The following is a 23,886-nucleotide window of genomic DNA, read 5'->3' as shown; positions in this document are numbered from 1 at the left end:
AACTTTGCCCCTGGCAAGATTGGCAAAGCATGCAAAGAGTTGATCAACTGGAAATTGCATCTACATAGCGCACACACAGGAAACAATGAATGCAAAGGAGGAAAACTTAGAAGATATACTGTCTTTTGGAAAATATCCAGAGTAAGGGTGCATTGCAGTTTTGGACCCATCAGCTGGAAATTGTGTGCACAAAGGATGAACTCAACGTGCTTTGCAAAGGTAAGAAGTAAAAGCACAGTATTTTTTCATGAAAGAGTTTGTTACCCAAAAGTTTCCAACACTTAGAGAAGACTCCATGAGGGAAAGGATGAAGGTCTAAGCCTGTGGACCTTTTTAAAACTGCATGGTCAGAGAACGCGCACTGAAAAAGGTAAAGAGGTAATATAAGGTTGCGTAAGGTAACCTGCAAAAGGTTCTCCTGGTGAAAGTTCATGTTATTATTCACCAGGCTATCATTGTTCCTAAGTAAATGATCTGCTATTATTTACTTTAAAAAGACTAAAAGTCCCCCTCTGATCATCTTTTTCATCTATTTTTAAAGTGTTCCCATTGGCCTTTTAATTATGATGCCATTTTGACAAAACCTGTCATTTTTTAGGACATGGTTTCTACAGATTGGCAGAAGTTCATCTGAAATTCACCACTGAGTTGTAGGCGGGATTGTTGTCATGATTGTTGTAAGCCTGCTCACACTTCCCATCACGTCTCTGTTTACCCTCTTCAGCAAGCTTACAGCCCCAACAACAGCGTTGTTGGGGCTGTAAGCTTGGTGGGCTAGATCCCACCAGATGAGGAAAACAAAGATACACATGGATGTAACCGTCTGCAATAGGAAGCATCAGAATGGAACAGAGGAGGGAGCTTGTGGCCTGCCAATTGTAGCTTATGCATAACAACTACAAGCTTTTGTGAATTGGAATGCTCCGAAATGCAATTGTAATCCTAATTTTCTTTATATTTGCCCTTCATGTTAAAAACACCAAAAACACAATAGTCATTGGAGTGAGTCTTTAAAAAAAATATGTATTACGTGTTTTTGTTCACACGTAGTGCCCTTTTCAAGCTTAGTTGGATTTTCGTTTTATTTTGAAAATCTTTACCGGTGGAATTTGTCATCACTTCCCGCTTTACACTGCTGGACTCTTTTCTCTGCAGGGAGGAGTCGGACATTTGTTGTTTTATTAATCTGTCATGTTTGCGGGTTCTTTCTTAAGTCTTCGTATTGTTGTATTGCGTGTATCCATAATGTAGCTCGCGCATGTCTTCGACCCTCAAGCATCGATTATCAGATAAGAGTCGCCCGAACGTCGAAGGAAACAGGAAGGCGGAACAAGTAAGTTCGGGAAAGTGGCTTTCAACTCGGGCGATTTCGTCACCGTTTGAAGAGCCGTCGTAGTTCAGTCGTGCTGCCTTTTCTTTTTTTCTTTCTTGGACTTATCATGAAAAAGTTGTGTGCATTACTCGTGTGTAGCGTAAGTTAGTCAGTCTCTGTGGAGTTTTGCTGCGGTTTCAGAGCAACAGGTCGTCGGCGAACAAACTTCGTGCAGTCGTCATGTGCCCCCGTTTAATCTCTGGCTTTCATCCTGGAAAAGGAGCATAAAAGCCGCCAGTAAACCCCGAGGCGGTGGGGCATTTCAGAGAGGTGTTTAGATAAACATTTTATCGAGACTTTGTTAGATAAACGACAGGTTGAGGAATTAGTAGCCATTCCGCAACAAATTTTCCTTCGGGGTGGCATTAGTACTAGTAGTGTGAAATAGGAAATGAGTCACCATGTTTCAATTTTTACGACAGTTTCTTCCCATTTTCTTCCTTTTTTTTCTTTTTTTTTTTAAACTAAAAAGTAATAACAATCCACCCAATAGTTTTATATTAACTTTATTTAAATTAACAGTTTTTGTGCACCCAATATTAGATTGCTATCTTAATTTAAACTAATAAAACTTATATTAACAAAACTTCACATTAGTGAATAACGAGATTTTTATTACTTCTTGCCACTGTTTAAGAAATTATTTGTCATTGTTTATTGAGCTGTAAGAGCAGATTCTTTGAGTAAAAATTAAGTTTTTGATCTAAAAATGAATTCAACATGCATTGTTATTAATAATCCGCTTTTACGAAGTAAAAACTCTATACGAAGGCTTTTAATTTAGAATAAACTTGTATTTTCTAACTAAACATTGCAATCTTTTCTTTTTTTTATCATATTCAGGATCAAAGAACCTCCTGACTGACCAAGTCCAAACAAATATCAAAATACGTCAGTAACAAGTTCCCACAGGTTGTTTACACAACCTTTTTGACCTGCTTCTATTTCCACAGTAAATAATTCACCAAAAAAATTCAAATAATCAGGCGCCACCACTGACGACCATGTCCATGGCCCTGAAACAAGTCTTCAACAAAGACAGGACATTCCGGCCCAAGCGCAAGTTTGAGCCTGGAACGCAGCGCTTCGAGCTGCACAAGAAGGCCCAGGCGTCCCTGAACGCTGGCTTGGACCTGAAGCACGCCGTGCAGCTGCCCCACGGCGAGGACCTCAACGACTGGGTGGCCGTCCACGTGGTCGACTTCTTCAACCGGATCAACCTCATCTATGGCACCATCAGTGACTCCTGCACTGATCAGACCTGCCCTGTCATGTCCGGGGGCCCCAAGTATGAGTATCGCTGGCAAGACGAGCACAAGTACAAAAGGCCCACCACGCTGTCCGCCCCCAAATACATGAGCCTCCTCATGGATTGGATAGAGGTACAAATCAACAATGAGAATATCTTCCCCACTAATGTCGGTAAGTATTTAGTTTAGCCAATAATAACTTTTTTTTGTTTGTTTGTTTCTACAAAGGCAGCAGTTGCTTCTTTTTTTCCCTCCTCATACTTGAACTCGTTTGTTTTTCTAATATGTCTGAACTTTTATGGTTCTGGAGATGAACAAAATAATGTATCACTTCCTGCTCAACATTAGAAGCGACATATTTCTAAATATGAGCATCTGTTACTCAGATTCACTTCCTGCCCCACTTCCTTGATGCTCACACATCACACATGGGCGACATTTGCCGAATTAATTTGGTCAAATTCCTTCTTGATCTGGAGTTAAACTGTATTTGTGAAATTTGTTTATAGTTGTACTAATAAGATCTTTCATTTTAGAGCTTCAAAAAGAAGATGTAATAGGAGCTTTTCTTGCTGAAATCGCTTTTTTTCTTTGCTTTTTTTTTTCTTTTTCTGCTGGATCAATCCGCCCACTCGTTTTCATACATTGATACACAAAATAAGGGTGAAGTGCAACACGATTAAAGCTTTTGTTTGTGTTAGAGCGGAGCAGCACCTGAACTTCTTCTTCTCTGGGCTTTTTTTATATTCTCAGAAATTTTGTTTTAAGGTACAAAATTGTTGCAGAGAAAATAGAAGCAAGTAATTAGTTTTACATGCAATTAAAAATCACAATTAAAGCCCCAAACGGTGGGCTATTTTTTAGAACGTCTGCAAGGCCACACGCTTAAGATTAGCTGCAGTGCTACACACTGTAAGCATTTAATCTCAACATTTTTGTTGAGATATTATCTCTGTGATTGTGTGTGTGTGTGTGTGCCCTGCTGTGTGTCCCGGTAGATGACTTACCAACTGAAACGTCCAGGCAGTGGATTAATAATTGGGTCACACATGCTCAGTGAACACACAGAGCCTCTGCGTTGCTTCGCTGCAGCAGATCTCTACACGTTTTGCATTAGTCAAAGCTAAATGATGCACTTTGTTCGTCATTTGGCCCTGATATTAGGCCTTTATTTCTCAGAACTAGGTTGAGTTGGTCCGGCATTCTCGTTCCAGCTGATTCCTGACCGCATCCTTGCACATCTGGCATCCAAACTGAGCAGAGCAAAAAGATTAGCACACAAGATCGGACCTCAACGTCCAAATAAAAACCGTCGGTCCAACCGTGTTTGTTACTGTGAAGGATTGCCCTGTCTTGACCACAACTCTCCCAACCTGCTCCATTCTCAGGTACTCCCTTCCCTAAGAACTTCATGCAGGTGGCTAAGAAGATTTTATCACGTCTGTTCCGGGTGTTTGTCCACGTCTACATCCACCACTTTGACCGCGTGAGCCAGATGGGGGCTGAGGCCCACGTCAACACCTGCTACAAGCATTTCTATTACTTTGTCATTGAGTTCAACCTGATGGACCACAAAGAACTGGAGCCTCTGGTGAGTGGAGTCATTAAAGCTGAGGATGATGTCATCAAGTTGTCTGAGATCACCTTTACATAAACTGGGCATTAATATTTAATCATACAAGTAAATAAATCAAACAATGTATTTACTAATCTATCCATAATTCATAATAAATGCATTACAGTAGATAAAACCAACAAAGCGTGTTTTCCCATTCTGTATGAACTCATTATTTTTAAAATACAAATATTTTTAATGCGTCTTAGGGCATTTATTTAAGACAATCAAAGAAATCAAACAGTGCCTCTTGTGGTTTAGTTCTGTAAAACCCTTTTTTTTTTCTTTTAATTAATTTGACATAGTCTTCCCCTTTTTTTGACTAAGTTTCTTTTGAGTTGAATATTTGATATCCTTCCTAATTTTATTTATTGTTGCTTACATTTGTGATTGACAAAAGTAAACCAAGAAAACACGCAGATATAATATAAAGCTGAAACTCTGGGCACAAATGACTTTTCTCTGTAGTCGCATGTTTGTACTAAACATAGTTTTTGACATTTTCTTTTACCCGATTTCTGCTTTTAACCTGAACCTTGTTGCCAAGTGATCAATGAAGACTGAAGCTTTAGATATTTCTGATGGTTTTCTTGGATAACCAGAATTATTCTATCTATTCCTTTGACTTGATCATTTCGTATTATTCACAAAAGAATCTGACTCTAAAAATTGTGTTTTATAAAACAACAAGGAACGATACTTGCTGTGGTGTTTTCAGCAAACTTGCATCTATATTTTTTGTAGTATCTTAAACCATTAAGTTGCTTTATAAAAGATTAATAAGCTTTTTAGAGGTCCTTTTGTTTTTCAAACACTGATAAAAAGCTGTCTCCGTTTTTATCTGGGGTTGCATTGAGAGAAAATGCTGAGGTTTGCATCCCGCCGGACTGACTGGGATTGACGTTTGTTTGTTTTCTTTTTGCTGCAGAAAGAGATGACTGCTCGGATGTGCCACTGAAACTCCCCGGGACGCAGCAGCCCAGTTCATCTGTCCACCTCGAAGTCTGAATCATAGAGCAAACATTGAAGAGTCTATTTTTATATTTAAGTACTGTAATCTATTTTAGCCACATATTGTAGGTTTTAACGAAGAACCCTGTGAGCTGTTTTCTTCCTTAAAAAAAAAACATTTTCAGACTGAGCACAGTATTAAAAGCTGTATGTTTGTGTTGATGTTTTTCTATTTTATTTGAATTTTAATCATTCCAAGATGCTATCAATTTCTTTTTTTTGTTGTTTTTAAATGATTTAAACCTAGTGTGGTATCTTACTTTTTGTCCGTAAAACCAATATGTCGTTACAATAAATTGATTCTTTACTATTCCACCTCCACCTGGTCTTTTTACATTCCTGAAGTGCAGCTTTTCAGTTTGACGCATTAAAATGTGTTGACTTCATGGAATTTTATCATGACTACCATTTACATTTGAACTAAATACAGTAATGGCCAGAGGCGTGGCAACAATAGAGTGTGTGTTGTTTTACACTCTAGGCTTCCAGCCGCGTTCTCGGATGTCAAGCCGTCAGGTGTTTGTTACTGACTGGTTTGGCAGGTAGAGCCTGCATGGGACTCAGACCTCACATGATGATGAGCTCAGAGGAGCACCGTCGCATTTGCCCACAGGGTGGCAGCAGACAACAAAAACCCTCCTGCACTGACTGGGGAGCTAGAGTTGCCCTACAGCCCTAGCTCTTACGAAATGTGCCCAGTGGAGCAGTTAAAGTGGTGAAGTGGAGACCTGATTCAGGCTAAGCCGCTTATATAAGAAACAAGCCAGACTGTACTGTTGTGAAAACAGAGGGAGGTTTGTTGTGAATGAATGGGTCAGCAGCAGCACTGGATGCTTCCTAGAATAGGGTTGCTGCTCACGCTGACTTGCAGTTGTCAGTCAAAATAAACTTCAGTTTACGGATTACATCCGTTTAAAGGGACTCGAAGAGGAAAGCACAAACATTGGAAAAAGTTTCAAAAGCTTCATTTCTGAGTATTTGCAGGTGGATTTTCCACATTCATCATAGCAGGAAGACAAATACAGACTATAATAATGGTGTCACAATATGAAAACTATTGTGGATAATGCTGAATAATCCTGTTTTAAAGCCAAAGTCTTCCTTGTAGCACTTTAAAAGTGAAAATGATGCTTTTCTTTTTCCAGTAGGGTGTTTCTGATGTCATATTTCATCATATATTATTAAAGAGTGTCTAATGTTCGGCCCTCAGGTTTTTATAAAGGAGGGCAGCAGTTCAGAACAACATTCACAGCTGAATACAGGTGAAAATGCGAGTAAATGAGTCTATTTTACCGCTTAAACCAGATCATTATGAGCTCTATGAGTTTACATGAAAACACCCTCTAAAGAGCACGTTGCAGCGAATTGCGCCATATTGCCTTTTATTACTGTTGTGCTGCACTTTGTGCAGGCTTGCATATGGGGATTACAAAATCACATTTGCTTTCGCAAACTGAAGAAAATCCATTACCAAAAACACCTTACCACAGCAAATACATTCAATTGTGTCACGTCACAACACAAGTTTTGAAAAAATAAGAGGCAGTGAGCAGTGGTGAAATCATATTTTTATTAGATTATAAACTTGTTTTATATTACCTGGGATTTCTGACTGATCCTCATTTTCAAAATGTTTAAATCGGATATTTTTTCCCTAACAAACTTGGGATTGGGTTTATCTTTTTAGTCTTAGAAATGTTTTTACTTTCATTTACAGCAACTTCCCTCTGGACACACTTCGTTTAAAAAATAACTAAGTTGACTCTACGGTGCTCTGAAAGATTTTAATAGGGTCATCTCAGTGTACTTGAAGGTGAAGCAGAGCAGAAGGTACATTCCCACTTGGACATCCCCTGTTTAAATATAATCCATCACTTGATCACACCCAGTGGCATGCCCAAGGCTGTTAATGTAAAGATTCGACTGTTATGCATTTCTGGAAGTATGTTTACTACCAAAATACTAGTTCTAATCCATTAGAAGACATAAAACTTTTGACATATTTCCATATTTTTGAAAAACCTAACATGATGAAACAAGCTGCTTGTGTAGCATCACCAACCGGAAAGGCCTCTCCGCCCTCTGAAACCTGATCCTCTCACAGGATTGTCTTTCCACTCCCGCTCCTCAGTCAGTGACTTCCTCTCAGCACTGTGTTCTGGCAGCATGTGCTATGCCTGTTACGTGTCAGATGAGCTGTGTGCAGCCCGCCTTTTGCCCCCTCCCTTCTGTTTTTCTCTCCTGGAATGTACCGGAGAGCCTCGAAGGGCTCTGCACTTCCAAAATGTGAGGGGAAGCACGGCCAGGAGCCATCGAGCAAAGGGAGGAAGTGCAGGCCGCAGCCAGGCAGAGTGACGCATGTCCAGCTTTGTTTTTGTACGGCAACGTCTGCACACTGTTTTGATGGTACAGTGAGATTATTTACACAGTGGAAGAAAGAAGGGTTTGGGAGATAATGTGTATCAGCATGTACACACCCATTACGGTTTGGTGGCTCTATGCCTCATGGCACTGCACAGTGTAGACATAAAATGATCATTATTTTAGTTTTAGTGTGAGGATATTTTATAAGGGAGGCCAAGGCGCACAAACAAGAATCAACAAAGCAGAACATGTACTATTCAAATTTGCAGCTTTTTAACTGAAAGCATACTTTTTGGTTGAAATCAAAACAAATAGATATCAAGGTGTAGTTGAAAATTAAACACAGTTAAAGAAAAGATGATAAAACTGTAAAAAAAAAATTTGGAAATATGTTCTGCAAAAAGTTGTTTTGAAATTAAAAGGAGACAAACTTTGGAAAAATGTGAACTTTCAGCTGTTTTTCCCAAGTATTTAAAAGTACAAATCTGAATGTGGTTATGTAACAGAGAATGTGAAAAGGGTTTCCCAAAGTACAAGTTCAACGGAGCAAAAGCAGAACAATTTTGCGAAACCTTTGGCAAGTCTGTGTGAAAGCAGTTTCGGTCAGGAAATTTTCCCCTAAACGTATCCATTAGTCCCAGACGTTATGTTTGCTTCCTTTTGGATTAGGGGAGCTTTATTTTGTTTTTGTTTTTTTCATCTGAGAAGTTGCACTCAGTGGCACTACAAACTTGCAACTTAAGAAAAGTATGTAAACTATTGAAACAGTGTAAGACAGAGGCTCGCCGATCGCTTGGCTTTTGACACGTGCTATTTAAACGTGCCTGAGATGAAGTTTGTGAATGCATGTACATGTTTGACTGATGCAATTCTTCCCCCATAAAGCTGTGCAGAAATAAAAAAATTTTAAAAAACTGACAAAAACTACCTCCTGATAATATAGGTTTTAAGATGGCGGGATGTATTTGTTTTTCTTTTGTTGTCAAAAAGGCCTTTAAACTCAAGGCTTAACAAGAAATTGTGCTTAATTTTCAGTAAATACATTTTTTTTTTTACTTTAAGAATGAGCAGCTGTGGATAATTATGACAACCAATGAGAAAATGAGACACACTTTTGCTGTATCCCATTTCAAGTAGCATCAAAATAAAGAAAACATCCTGAATTTCGGAGCGATTTACATCTCACGTCACGTGTGTTGTTGTAGTGTAGCAAAATGCATGTGTCAGCCCATTCCTCTTCGATTTGCCCTGTAGTAACTCGGGGCCCACCCACTGCCCGTCTAAGTGAGATCTTGTTTGCTGCGAAAGCTTCAACTACACTGTGTGCTCTTGGCAAAAGAGGGTGACCCAAACACTTATGTAACATTTGGTACCATTAGATTTATGTTTAAGACGTGAGAGGGGAAAAGAGGAGAGGACTGAGGAGAAAGACAGAAAGCCCTTTGTCACAAACAACAACAAGATTACAGCAAGAGTACAAATGGGGATGGGGGAATATTTGCTCAGTTTGATTGGGAGCCACATACATAAAGACATAGTTAAAAAAAACAAATTTAATTCTATTTGGTGGTAAACTAGAACAACGATTCTTGCTCTTCTGTTGAGAAAAAAGAAAAACATTTGGTAAACAAACAGCAAAAATGTGTGAAATCTCCTCTGATGTTTCCCAGCCACAGTTCTATTTAGTATCTGGTAATATTACAATTACATGCAAGGGTTCTTTTTGCAATATTGCTATGGCATCTCACAATTAGAAGCCAAGAGAAGACTTATGGTTTGCTTTAGCGAGTTCCTAGATTCCTTTCATTATCACGAACATGGCAAGATGTCACTACACTCATAGGAAGAATCTTTTCATCGGGCTTTCAAATATTCCTGCTCGTGTCCCCATTTTTCACAGAACATAGAATTACAACTGGTTTGCTAAGACTCCTCTCTGTCACACTCCTAGCTGATGTGATTCCATGCATCTTATACAGATTCTCCTGCAGTAAACCTCTGAAAACCAATTACGCAAAATGCTCTAAATGTGTAATCACATGAAAAAGACTGAAGTTATTGTTCAAGTTTTTCATTGAACAGTGTTGCCACATAAATAGGAAACACCTGAGAAACAACGGCTGTCTTGTATTTTCTGCTTTGTGGCAAAATGTACACAGAAATTGTAAATAGGGGACTTGTTCAGAAATGTCAGTTCAATCACTTTAACAGACTTAAAACTTGATTTTGACTTATCAAAAACAACATGGGCATGTTTGGAATTTGGTAATCTTTGTGTCAGTTTGACCTCTCAGTCTGCATTTCATTAAGATGTCTGGAAGTTGCATTAGCCTTTAGCAAAACCAAAAGTATATGTCTCCTTTTATTATAACAGAGTGCAAGACAGGTCAGAAAAGTAAGCACTGGTGTAATGTGCATAAAGGAAAATTAGATAAAGTTTCATTCTATGTGTGTATAATTTTCTCATTTCACAGAAAATGAGAGGTGGAGTTGTGTTTATTTAGATAAACTGTGTTAAAAAACCTAACTTTTGTTTTATTATGAAATAAATGTTTTCAATCAAATATTCCTGCTTTGCTGCAAACCCTAAAAACACAGCCATGGTGCTGACTGTGCGGCTGTGCACGTACCCAACATATCATGTTAGCTGGGAGGCCTCTGAAACAAAGCAGAGCTCACTTGGTCAAGTTCCAATTCGCGTGGAGGATACATTTGTTCAAAACGCATGTCCTAAAACATCCCCAAAAATGCACATTTGACCTTAGAAGTATTAAAGGGTTTTGAAAATAGTTAAGTATTGTTTATATTAGAGGTGAACCAAGTGAATTGGCGGTTTCATCCTCTTTTGTTCGGCGGAGGTCACAACTATCAACAAGAAATGGAACCTTGCCACAACATGTCCTTTTCTAGAAGACACGTGATGCCTCCAGTCTGCCAGTGACGCGGCCCCAAGGAAGGCGGAGTCAACCTGAGCTTATAAAAACACCCACGCTGTGATTTTCCAGCCACCTTCCACGCACTACCCATCTGGCAAAACCTCCCCTTAACCGCCCTCTGCGGCTGTTGGAGCAGTGAGGCAAAAACAACGACGCTAACTCTGGAGCTATAAAAGTAGCAACGGGGTAAGTAGGACAAAGTCCCCTTTTTGCTGTGTTTTTGTTGTTGCATATTTTGCTTTGAGAGTGTGGTTCTAACGGGCACCTATTATTATTCTTTTGTGTTGTAGCATTGAAAGTCGCGTGCGCTGGTAGTTAGCTCATGGATGTTAGCCTCCCTGCGGCGGTGCTAGTTGTCTTTAATTGTTTGTTCACAGCGGGGCTTCTTGCCACATTTTAATGTTTTCTAAACTGGAGTTTTTCTTTATATATTCTTTTGATTTTATTTGAACTAAGTTGTTGTATTTGCTGAATTGACGTGCGAAAATGAGCCATTTGTGGGCGTTATTTTTGAGTCACGCCTACTAAGGTGTTTTTACTTTAATATAGTTGAAGCTCGTTTTTTAGGTATGTTTTTATGGTTTTGTGTGCTTTGGTGAATTCGCTTCAGTAATCTGCGTGTTTGGTAACGTTACGACGTGTTTGTATTCCTAGGGCTCCCGTTTAAAGCGCCGCAGCGCAGTGTCATCCACCGCCACTCTCTCTGAAACGGCTGTCTGTTTCTGAGAAGTGCTCACTAATACTCCGGAAAACCACCGCCGCCGCACATCCACCGAGGAAAAATTACCAACCCAAAAGCAAAAATGGTGCAAAACAAGATAACCGAAGTCACTGGATTCCACCGCTCTTTCAAGGTGAACTCTTGATTATTTTATTTACCTTAAGGGAAGAGGCTCATGCTTTCTTATTAGGTTTCAATGCCTCTAGGAACTGAGGACTGTTTCCAGACCACGTTTGTCAGCATGTTTTATAGGTCGTTGCTTGTCTATATTTAAAGACATCTGTTGCTGTCCCACATGTTATTGCTGACTTGTGGCCTTATGGCACGTGTTTGTGCCGCACTGAAGAGTCAAACATTAACACATCAGAAGAGATTTGGCAAAAATGTTATCTTTAGATGGGATTTAATCGTAGTTTCTTTCTTGGTATGAATGTACTTTGATTTCCCACTTGCAGAAAGTGGCTTTACTAACTTCTGTAAAGGTATTTACATTTGCGAAGTGAAACTTTATTATTTATTTTTCAGGGTCAAAACCCGTTTGAATCAGACGATTTCACCAAGAATGGATCCCATCTTCTTGATTCATCATTTAATTTTGATTCCTCCCCAAGACACGGTGAGTATATTGGGTTGGGTTTTATCTATTAAGATGCTTTGTGGCCTTTTTTTTTCCCTTTGCAAACCGTGAGCCTAAAGCATATTCCTTCTTGTTTTTGTTTGGGTTCTCCTTCAATTATTATTTCTGCTCATTCCTTGGCAGACATGCCTTCCAGTCAGCCTATTGATATTCCTGATGCCAAGAAGAGAAACAAAAAGAAGAAGCGTTGCCGAGCAACTGACAGTTTCTCTGGACGATTTGAGGGTATGGGCTTTTTTCATTTCTAACACTTTCAAGGCAGATAATTTTAAGTAAATTGCATCAAAACCAAAACTTTCTAACGCCCCCCTCCACTTTTTTCTTTTTAACCACAGATGTCTACAGGCTCCAAGATGAGGTATTGGGTGAGGGCGCTTATGCCAGAGTGCAAACATGCATCAGTCTCATCACCAACAAAGAATATGCCGTTAAGGTAATTCACTGCAATACATGTCTCAGTGCTTCCTCCTTTTACGCTGCGGTGGTATTGTAGTGCATCAGTTGTCTGGAAGTTGTCTGTGCAGCTTCTGCACTCTTCCAGCGAACTACTTTAGTGATTGTTATCGGAAACTTCCTCTTCACTGTCTTGGTGAGGAGCCTATCAGAGACTTGAAAAGAACACACCCCCACCCCCCTTTCTTTAGTTTTATTGCCTGTAGAGGACGCTGGTTGTGAGAACATTATGTTCTTCTAACTGTTCAAAAACAAAAACCCACAAAGTAAGGAGGAGCCGGGGGTGAGGGTTGTGACCCGGGGTGTTGACACTGCTTTGTTCTCTCTCCTCAGTATTAGGTTTTTGCTTTGGTAGAGGTTGATGTGCGTGCATGTTGGGACTACTGAGTTTCCAAAACTTTTACTACTTCACTAAAATCACTCAAATTTTCTTTTAGTCAAAATAATATAATCTTACTTTTGCCCAAGTTGCTTTGTCACCATTTTAGAAGAATTTTGCACTGCCATGTGCTTTGTTTGGTTAAGTCTTGTATTTACTTTTTTGCAAGAGGGCATAAAAGTTGGAGGTTGATGAAGGGTTCAGACAGCTCCAGATGTCCCGACTTCCCCTCCCCCCCCCCAGACATGGTTGTCGGGGGCTGTTGCCTCCAGTCTCATATTGCAGTTGCAACAAAAGCTGGGGCCGAGCAAATGGTGTATTGTTGTCCCGTCTGTGAGCCCTTCTTTTGTCGTGAAGGTTTCATTTCTTATCCCAGGGTTGTTTTTGACCCTGGATTTTTAGCTAATATGTTGCTTGTCATGCCTGCACTGGTGGGACATTTGCCTGTCTGTTTTTTTTCTGTTTTGTTTTTCATATGTTTTTGTGCTCAGCAAAATATGCATTGGCAGAGGGACTAGTTATCCTGCTGACTGTTCGGGTTGGAGCAGTACACAGGCTTTTTTTTTGCTGTTCAAGGGCCCCTTTCTTTGCTTTAATCCTAGACACACATTACAACTTTGGGCTCACTCGCCTTCAATACTAGCTGTAATCCAGCTACCAGGAACTGAGGCATGTGTAGTATCCCAATCAGACAAAAACCAACCAGAACTGGAAAATTCAGGTTTGCCGTAGTGTCAACAGGTTATCTCAGTCATTCTGGGAAGCTTAAAGTTTATTTCGAATCCCCAGCCTACAAGTTTACATTTACATTCCTCTTTGGAAACTATTTTGGAGTGGCTCACAGGACATTCTGGGACCCTTGTCCCCCACTAAGAGCCCTTAAAACTTTAAAAAGCATCACACATCAGAGGCTCTATAAATAGATTTCTTTCCCGCTGTTATATTTTTGATTGAGCGGTGCTATGGAGAGCCAAGTGTTTTTGCAGTTGCATAGTTATGATAAAGCAAAATGGGAACACGATGACTGTTGTGCTTTGATTGTTTGTCTGGATTTGCACAAATGTATCAATAATTAAGTTTCTCTTGCGTTCCAGATCATTGAAAAAGGACCAGGACACAGCCGCAGCCGTGTCTTTCGAGAAGTTGAGATGCTCTATCAGTGCCAGGGTCACAGGTAATGTCCTGCTATCTTAAGATATGCTACATGGTGATAAAACAGCACTTAACCAAAATGTTTGCTCCTCTAATCTGTAGTTTTCTAACCTGTCTTGCATCCCTTTATTGTCTGCAGGAATATTCTGGAGCTGGTGGAGTTCTTTGAGGAAGAAGACAAATTCTACTTGGTGTTTGAAAAGCTCAGAGGAGGTTGGTGCATTTTAGCTTCACTTGTTGCACTTCCCCCTTAAATAGTTGTTTAAAATCATGTCTTGAAATGCCTGTTCTTGTCACTTTCATTTTTGATCAGGGTCAGTATTGGCACAGATTCACAAGAGGCAGCGCTTCAGTGAGCAGGAAGCCAGCGTTATTGTTCATGACATCGCCAGTGCTCTGGATTTCCTGCACAACAAAGGTAGGAAACTTTTTTTGCCTGAAACTATTTTTAACAGAGCAACCACAGTAATGAGCAGCTCTTGTGATTTTTTTCTACCACAGTTTTTGTTCTTAAAAAATGCCAGGGCTAATAAAATAAGCACATTTATAATTTATTTAAAAACTAGCATTGCTAACTTCACATAACATTTCTTTCAGGAATGGCGCATCGAGATTTGAAGCCTGAAAATATCCTCTGTGAAAGCGCAGACAAGGTTTGTTTACTGTCATCACTATGGTCATAAACTTTTTAAACTTTACCAGGTCTGCATTTAGTGTTGGAAAGAATCTGTCCAAAATTGATAAGATTTTTTTTTTTTTGTTGCAGATATCACCAGTCAAGATATGCGACTTTGACTTGGGTAGTGGGATCAAGTTAAACAGTGATAGTTCACCAATCTCCACCCCTGAACTGCTCACTCCTGTAAGTCAACCATTATTCTTAAATGTTTTTTTTGGGTTTTTAACACTGTATTTTAAACAAGTTTTCTTTTTTTCCTGTGATGCTTTATGTACATTTTAATCTGTAAAACCATAACTTTATGAAGTTCTGCTTAGTAGTTGCTAGTTTTGTCATTTTCAGTGGACGCCAACAAAGAAAACGTGTCCTTTTTTATTATACCAAATATGTACACACATTTCAATCTTTGGTTTCAACACTACAAAGAAACGGCTCTTAATGTCCAGTGAAGCAAGATGTTGTGCTATAAATACAATGTGTGTGATGGAAGGGAACAGGTGAAGGATCTGTTTGGTGAGCAGGAATGTAGGGGGGGGGGCAATAGGGGTTCCAATAACAATGACTTTGTTTTTACAAATGTAGCATTTCTTCAGATTTAATAAGTGAGCACACATGGTCATCTTTTATCTATTTTAGCACTCAATTATCATTGGCTCTGTGGCAATTTATTAGAAATAATTTTTGCTAGTTTGTTTTTGAAGTAAAGGTCAAGCCATGAATAGTTTGATTTAAAAGCTTCTATTTTGGTAGAGCATTCTGTTATTGGTTACTGTGAAGGGATAAACACACATTTCACCATTTGTTTTTGAGAGAATCAGAGCTCTGGTTCAGGTCTGGCTGGTGGCCCCCACTGCCCTGATGCTAGTGTCTGTTCTGCTTTGTTTTTCATACAATGCCTGTGCATAAGCCACGTTCTCGAAACTTGCCCCCTCCCAGCTAGCAACTGATCTGTGATTGGCCAGACCAGTGGGCGGGGGAGGGCAATTGGGTGGGATTACTACTCAGTGCAGTCATGCGTTTTGGCTTGTTTTTCTTCCTGATAACAGTACCCAGTTATCTGATTTTCACTTGCTGGTTGGCATTTGTACCCTGCTCCCACATTCCTTCAGCTACTGTTGCACATTGTACTTATGTCTATTTGATACCAGTTATTGTTTGTTCAATACTTCCACTGAGTTTCTTTAAGTTTGCTGCATTGAGAAGAACTAAAGAGAGGGATTTTTGTTGAAGAAAAAATAGATACTGGTTTTCATATGGTGCTACAGTCAGATTGTCTTGCAGCAGCTAAACTAGAACATGATGACTTCGCACAAAAGCTGTTCTGTTGATGCAAGGGCAACCACATGACTGAACAGGTCTTCCTGCACAGATAATCCTGTCGTTTACAGTGGAGGTGTGTCTGCAGTGGTGTCACTATGGTCTGACTAGTCACATGGTTTCAGGAAAGCCCCAGGTTGCAATACCAATGACGCCTGCAGCACCTGCAGCTGATCAGCAGATAACTGTGGCTTACAGGAAGGTGTTCAGGAAATCTTGTACATTCTGTTTCTGGTTAAGTTTATCTTTAGTTTCTTCACAAGTCTATGGTTACTTTTTCTGTTTCCTTTCTATTTAACTTGTTTTGTCAGATTAGTCTGAGTATACTTCCTAGTCTGAACATATAGATTTAAAGACCCACTCTGATGAAAATTGTGTTTTTAACATGTTGTGGCATTTTTTTCATGATGGCCAAAGGATGTCATCAAATCGCATTTCCAAGTATTTCTTTATTCATTCTCTTGTGAATAATGAGCATATTTAAAAAAAAATGCTGTGATGTAGACCACAAGCTCTCTCCTCTGCTCCATTCTGATGCATCCACTTGCAGACAAATGGATCATGTTTGTCTAGAGTTTCCTTGTCCGAGCTGGAATCTGGCTCAGCTTTACGGGCGCATGGCTCAAATATTGTGGGCCATTAGTTGGGTTGGGGTTGTAAGCTGGCAAGAGGGTGTGTAAAAGGCCGTGTAACCGGAAATGGGATTGGGTTGCTGCCACAACTCTAAAGAAAACTTACAGCATACTGCTGCTCTGCAAAAACTATGTCCTAGAAAACTGTACTTTTTCTTCTTTTTTTTTTTTTTTTTTTTTTGGACAATGAAGGACAGAATCTGTTTAAGGAGGAATGCTTATACAGTAGGTCAAAAGATGATTGGAGTGGGTCTTTAATTATTGCAATTGCTATACTGTGGTTTTTAGTAAATGTCGCAGGAAGTAAAGCTCCAAACATGTTGATGGTGAGCGTGTGGGGGGTTGGGGAGCCCTGGACTGAAACGCCTTTGAGATTCCTGTGCAGTGGAATCGACTGCAAAGAAGTGCAGCAGGGTGAGGGCAGAGAATAGTCCATGATGCATCAGTGCTCGCTGTTTTAAAACAATTTTTTTTCTGGACAAATATTAGATACTTAAAGTATCAAAGGAAAGAATTCAACAAATATGATGCTGTTTTTAGATTTCAAATAAAATCCTCAAATCTGTTTACATTTAATGTAGAGTATTTACCAGTTATGTAACTTGGCAGGAGCAAAATCTTTTTTCTGGCTGCTGTACAGCCTGTCCTTTGTCCTGTTTAGCATTTGACCTAATTATTTTAACTAGTCTCTTGTCAGAGCTGTTTATGCTAGTCTTCACTCTGAAAAGGTTTAGACCAATGACCACCAAGACTGGAATGTTATGGCCTCCAGGCTCAGATGTATGGTAGTTTTTGTATTTAATGCAACACAGATGAGTTGCATGTGATTGCCCCCACAACAGCCCCTCTGCTTTTGAACAGACCCCAGTCTGTAAGTCCCCTACATGATATCAGCTGACTGGAGTGAGGCAGCAGCTGATGGTGTTTCTTTTGAGTTGTTTATCTTTATTGGTGGGCCTTTTTTTTTCCTTCTCTTTTCTTTCCCCCCTCCTAAATACTTATGAAGCCTTCCTTCTTTCAGTGTGGCTCAGCAGAGTACATGGCACCTGAGGTAGTTGAGGCCTTCAGTGAAGAGGCTACAATCTATGACAAGCGCTGTGACCTCTGGAGCCTGGGAGTCATCCTCTACATCATGCTCAGTGGCTATCCGCCCTTTGTCGGCCGCTGCGGCAGAGACTGTGGCTGGGAATTTGGAGAACCGTGTCACACCTGCCAGGTAATGAATGCATCCTGAAAAGAGGGTTACCCCAAAAAAAGTTCACTTCTCCCATCCGGCTGGGGTAACTGATAAATCTGTCCAATTTCAGAACACTCTGTTTGAAAGTATTCAAGAGGGAAAGTATGATTTTCCAGAGAAGGAATGGGCTCACATTTCCTCAAGTGCCAAAGACCTGATATCCAAACTTCTGGTTCGGGATGCCAAAAACCGCCTCAGTGCCAGGCAGGTGCTGCAGCACCCCTGGGTGCAAGGGGTGAGTAAATATTTAAAGCCCCCTCTGTCATACACACACATCATTCTGAACTTTGTGTCTAATGAGCCAACTTTACTCACCTTTAGGGTGCATCTGATGCTTTATCAACATCCATCTTACATCAGAGGTGAGAAAATGGCAAAGCTCTTGATGTCTTTCCTATTTTATTTAAGGATTATGTTCTTATGGACAATTGGACGCTAAAGGTTGAAGTTGGATGCTTAGCCTCTAATTGGAGTCATTTCCTCCATTTTCATCATAAACTGACAGAATCCTTCTCCATTTCCTACTTCAGATTCGTTGACTCTCTCTTTCCCCCCTCTCCTACAGAAGCAGCTGTACCAGAGATCTGACATTTTTTGCTGACAAAGCCATGGCTGTGAACCGACAGCTGGCTGAACAGGATGGCATGGAAGATCAGCAGCAGCAGGAAGCTCCATTTGTGGTGACTGCTTCTGGCTCTTCTGTGCACCTCTCCCCTCCTTCCAACTCCCAGCTGGCCAGGCGCAGGCAGCGGAGCAGCCAGCCTAAAGGCGGGCCCGTTTCTGCTGCGGAGCTACGTCAACTCCTGGCCCCTCTAGTCATCGTTGGAGACTGTGCTTGAACTTGTGTCAACCTGGAATCCCAGCCCTTCTTTACAGGTTCAGATCAGTGACGACATTGAGACTCCTCTCCCAGTAATGGTTCCTCTGACTTTAGCTGGCCTTGGTCCCTCTGCAATTTAGGCTTTTATTGCCGAGCTGCGAAGGGAGAAGCTGCTTGCAGCTCTTTTTCAAAATGCCTTCTGCCCTTATGCAGCACTTTGAAAGCACATCAGCACATGTCCTGCGTAAAGCAATGTGCACATTCAGGTTTGGAAGGAGGGCCAGTTGATTGCTTTGCCCCCCCCCCCCCCCCCCCCCCCCCCCCCGGGTCACAACATTTATCTTGAAACTAAGCTCCAACACCAAAGGACTAACTGTTCTGCTGCTCCCATGTTACAGCTGGATCCACTGTGAATTAAGTTACTGGAATGTTCTCTCTGCCTGTATGTAAATGCATGAATGACTGGTCTGCAGATGCATACAAGCTTATGCAATATGCCAAGATGAAGGCTGTGTGGAAAAGGTTTTGGTGTTTAGGAGGGGGGGGTTGAAAGAGCTGTGAGCCGCTGCTGTCCGTGCCTGGTGTGGTCCATCATGTGGCTGGGGACTGCTCTAAAGATTTTCTGTTAAAACTGCATTTAAGATGAATTCCTCACATCTGAGCCTCTTGTGATGTCCGAGACGGAACGTGCACTCATCTTGTTTAGTGGCCATGCACTTAATGCTTCAAGAGAAAACAATACTCACCTATTGCATACCACCAATAACTAATTCATTTTTTTATTTTTAAGCCATAAATGCCAAACCATTTATGGTCCCAGAAGCAAAGTCTTACTGTAAAAGTCTTTGGTTGTAAACAGCCACCCAGAAACAAAGACTTCAGGATATGAAGCTTGTATTTCTGCTGGGGTCATCCAGGCGAATGTATGATGTAAACTTGGGTCAGTGTTACTTTCATTGTAGACGATCTGTCCCTTTGCAAACATTTATATAGTTTATTTTTTTGTATATTTTTTTTATTTTTTTTTTTCCCTCTGACATTTCTGCAAAAGTTTAACCTGAACCATTTTTTTTTTTTTTTTTTTTTTTTTGGAGTAAAGGTTAGAACTCCTGGTAACGGGGTTTGAAAAGCACATTTTGGGCACTGTGACCAGAGTAATTTGTTGATCAAATACATTTGCGACTTATTTGGAGCACATACTTGTAGGTGGTATTTTTTTCCTTTGAGATGCACCTTCCAGAAAAATTCTCACACGTTTAGAGGCTGAAATGTTTCCAACTAAAATGGGATCCGGGGGGGGCGGCAAGAATGAAAAAGGGATGAACATTCCACAACTCTGCATTTAGTTGTATTTATAAGTTTACTTTGTTTTAAAAACTCCATTTTAATGTGCCACTTTTTTTTTTTTTTTTTTTTTTTTTTTTTTTTTAAAAACCGCTGTTGATAAGCTTTCATTTTTCTGTATGGTGACAGTCATGCAGGTGCTGTTCAGGTGAAACATCAGATATTTTACTTAAGTTCTTGGTGTACTTTATATTTTTTGGAGCTGGAGCGTTTATGCCCAGTGAAGGTGATTTTTTTTTTTTTTTTTTTTTTTTTTTTTTTTTTTTCAGTTTTTAATTTTTTTTTTATATAAATAAGAGTTGGCAATAATCTTTGTCATAAAGATCACTCTGCAACTGACAGGTGATGGACTGGTGAGGTTTTTGATTTGTGGCCACCTCACCAAAGAAGCTTTAAAGTCAGGATGGCGAGACGGTGATGTCACCGATCAATGCGCAGAGGGGAAACTTCTGATTGTCCATGTCCTGTTGCTGGCACTGCAGCAGTGGTACTCTGGAAATGGTGTCCCAGGCGCCATTCTGCTGGTTAAAGGACACTGTAATAGTTCAAAAAATACCTTCCAACAGATGCATCATTATGAAGTTTAATGTCTTATAATAAGACTTACTTGAATTTGTGTATGCAGCTGTTTTATTTTTTTTCTCCAGTTTTGGAAACTTGTACCTTTAAATTTAAAGCATTAAGCTGGTGATCAAGGCAATCTTGGGGGTTTCAAAGATGCCCCTAAAAAAAACTCAGTATTTTTTTTTTAGCTTCATACAAGTTTGTCCCTACTTTCTGATGGGGTTCGATACTGGAAACGCACAGATTTTGGCCACATTCTAATATCTTCACGTATTGGAAGTTCTTTCTTTGGTCATTAGCATTTCTGTCACAGGGCAGACATTTTTAGACTGCCTTTTATTTGGGAAAGTGGGACACTTTTTTTTTATTTTTAAAATTTTTTTTTTAATTATGTCTCCTTGAAGTAACAAGTGTTTCAACTGTCATTTACTCAAACTGGTGGTACATGAACCTTCCCAGTTTGACAGTAGCCCACAGGCAAGGCATTTTCAACCCAGCAAAGTAGATGAAATGTTCAAATCTCTTCAGTGTGGTGTTGGGCTACACTCTGGTCCTCTCCAGCATATTTTTGAGCTGATGCCTGTTTGTAACACTGAAACTGCCCCGAGCCGTGGCTGTTTAGGGGGAGAATTTACAAAAATAATTCAAATACAGAAATATTTTTGATTTAAAATAAGCACTTTACTGTACCATGTGAATGATTGCAGTTCATGCAAAGCAAAACTGATACGTTGACAAAGAATTTTGTATTGCTTTTTTGTAAAAAAAGAGAAGAAAAAAAATAAAAATACTTTAAAATTCACTTCCCTGTCTGGTGTGTTTTTTTGTTTTTTCATATGAACGTGACCCGATGAAGTACCTTTTGGTATCACTTGTTTCATATTAACCAGCTGTCTTATCTTCTGGCCAAGGTTGAGGCCATTGAGTCTGATTCTGTGCAGTAAATCCTATCAGTAGCACTCCCTGATATGTGGGCAGACTGTCACACAGGTCCTTGGCGGCTCGTAAACATGATCTCACTCGTCCCCACTCACGGGGGCTGTGGATTCACCTTGCATTAGTCACACGGAGTGCAACTGTGGATGTGCTCTTCTTAGAAGGATAGGCCCCTTCTGACAAAACTGATGCAATCTGCCTGCAAGACCAGCTGGATGCCACCTCACAATGACAACGGGGGTCCAAAAACGTGATGGATAAACTGAATGCCTTTTGATTTTAAAAATCTACCTTTAGTGTAACAACATATACAAATGTAGCTTCAACTATTAAAAGCATAACTGCTGGAGTGCATGCAGCCGTTCCAGGCTGTCTGTGCGAGGCATAATGCTCTGATGACGGTTCTTAAAGGGTGCAGAGTAAAGTACATGATTTTCAGCACAGCTTCAACAATGCACATAAGCCAGTGTGTTTCATAACATCTATTAGTGTTCCAAACGTCACAGGATATGAGGACATTAAATGACGCAACGCCAACCTGTTTTCTGTCCAGCATTTATGGTTCATCTGTGATATTTGGCTCCCTCTGCTGGATAGTTCTTTCAGAAGCATCCTGCAGCTTTTGACCCCACTGCACTGCAGAAACGCAGCAGATTCTATTCTTATTTAGAAAAATTAAGCATTTTAATATTTTGTGCACATACAGTTCTAGAGATGTGAGTCAACATAGTGTCGGGTAGAAAATCAGTAGTCAAACTGAATCTTGAGGTTCAGTTTTATTTCGGACATTTTCCTGAATCACCAACCAAACTATGCATAACAGGAGTGTGGACTGAGGCGAGTATGCTTTTAATGCTCAGAATTTTGTTGTTGAGAGGAATTGCATCATATTCACCAGGATAACAAAAACTTTACTATAAAATTACATCTGTCAAGGCAGGTTTATTTAAAGTGTTTTAACTGAAAAACAACATCAGCACACTGTCAGAAATCACAAATGAAAGAGTAAAAATGAGGAATTTCGATCACATATGACTTAATTGGGATTAGAAGGGAACAATCCTTTAGCTCTTACACTCTGAGCTGAAAAGATCAGTAAATTTTAAATGTCATTGTAAAAGTTTAATTGCCAGGAAGACTGCTTAAGGTTAAAGCTGCACAAAACTGAAATGCTGCTTTTCTGTGTTTAATTCCGACTCTGGGCCGGAATAACTTTGGCATGCCCTTTGGTCTACTAAAAACATTATACTAGGATTATAAATTGGAATTAAAAGTGAAAAAAAAAAACAAAAAAAACACTAGATATTAGATTTTTAAATCATCACATCATTTTCTGTGGAGAATGGGTGTTGCTTTTGTTTTAGCAACAGTTTAATCAAATACAATTTCCACTACTATACTTTTTTAATGTTTACAAGTCAACCTATTAAATTCCATAGGTACCTGTGAACTTTAAATACATTTTAAAAAAATGAAAAACGTACCTTGGCTAGCCTTCTATCCTCGGATTAACAGAAGTCATTTTTCTCGAAGCTAATAACTGTCAGAAAATGAAAAGGCTGGAAAAGATACAGAATAAAATTGTAATATTTATTTATTTGTAAAGCACCTTCTACCACCAGCCAAGGAGGCACAAAGTGCTGTACACAGGGACAACTAAACATTGTACAATCTTAAAACATAAAAGAATAAAAAAAGCTTTTTTGGGGTTTAAGTTTTTCAATGAAAGTAAAAAAAAATGAAAATGACAATTAAAATTGTAAAGTTGATAAACGTTTTAATTAAAAGAAAAACACAGTTTACATCAATCATAGTAGGTAAAAATCTGAGCTCAAACATAAAAGAAATTGAAGACAAAATGTGGTATTTACAAAACAAACTACAAGTATTCCTGAGATTATTCAAGTGTTCATTAGCATAGAATTCAGTTTCACACACAATTCAGAACTCTATCATATAAAAAAGTGTTTCACAACCCAATAGTCCTCAAGTCATCCCTTTCTGTTTACCCCTTTCATGACTAACACACCTGATTCAGATCAAGAAGTGACAGTTTTGTAATCAGGTGTGTCAGAGGAGGGGTCTTTGGGATCAGGGATGGCACCAAACACTGTGTCAATAAGGCAAGATAGGTTAAGTGCTGTACCAGGATGTCAATTATCCTAATTGCCACCACTAATTGCTGACCTGTGACACCTTGAACTAAGTCCTGATTGCCTTTGCTGGGGAGATAAAAGTCCAGAGCACCTACCTGATTAAACTTTGCCAGTGGCTCTTCAGGTTGTTGGTTTTTTAAGAGGACCAGGTCAATTATGGTAGAACCGAAGTGAGAACACTATATAGCTTAGAAAAAAAGAATACAATTCTGGCATTGAGGGTAAAATGGTCAAATTGAGTTTCTTTTTTTTTTTTTTCAAAATTGGATTGTACAACACCCATGATTAATTGAAAGTTCAGACCCTTCTTA

At 39.7% G+C, this 23,886-nt stretch overlaps 2 protein-coding genes across 2 annotated transcripts; both read left to right on the top strand.

Moving 5' to 3' along the window:
• Positions 1-1,120: 1,120 nt before the first annotated feature.
• mob3a (MOB kinase activator 3A) lies at positions 1,121-5,563 on the top strand. Its single transcript, XM_004067938.4, has 4 exons — positions 1,121-1,333; positions 2,216-2,794; positions 4,011-4,213; positions 5,166-5,563. Exons 2-4 carry the CDS (start codon positions 2,377-2,379, stop codon positions 5,193-5,195), a joined length of 651 nt encoding a protein of 216 aa, XP_004067986.1. The 5' UTR covers positions 1,121-1,333; positions 2,216-2,376; the 3' UTR covers positions 5,196-5,563.
• Positions 5,564-10,605: 5,042 nt separating this feature from the next.
• mknk2 (MAP kinase interacting serine/threonine kinase 2) lies at positions 10,606-21,285 on the top strand. Its single transcript, XM_023954291.1, has 14 exons — positions 10,606-10,734; positions 11,203-11,402; positions 11,795-11,885; positions 12,030-12,131; positions 12,242-12,339; positions 13,833-13,912; positions 14,030-14,103; positions 14,204-14,308; positions 14,488-14,543; positions 14,657-14,752; positions 17,540-17,734; positions 17,826-17,990; positions 18,077-18,117; positions 18,321-21,285. The coding sequence occupies exons 2-14, from the start codon at positions 11,352-11,354 to the stop codon at positions 18,592-18,594; spliced, it is 1,428 nt and encodes a 475-aa protein (XP_023810059.1). The 5' UTR covers positions 10,606-10,734; positions 11,203-11,351; the 3' UTR covers positions 18,595-21,285.
• The last annotated feature ends 2,601 nt before the right edge of the window (positions 21,286-23,886 follow it).

This window comes from Oryzias latipes, chromosome 4, assembly GCF_002234675.1.
Source record: "Oryzias latipes chromosome 4, ASM223467v1".
NCBI classification, from domain to species: Eukaryota; Metazoa; Chordata; class Actinopteri; order Beloniformes; family Adrianichthyidae; genus Oryzias; species Oryzias latipes.
This window is presented reverse-complemented; position numbering and strand designations above follow the sequence as displayed.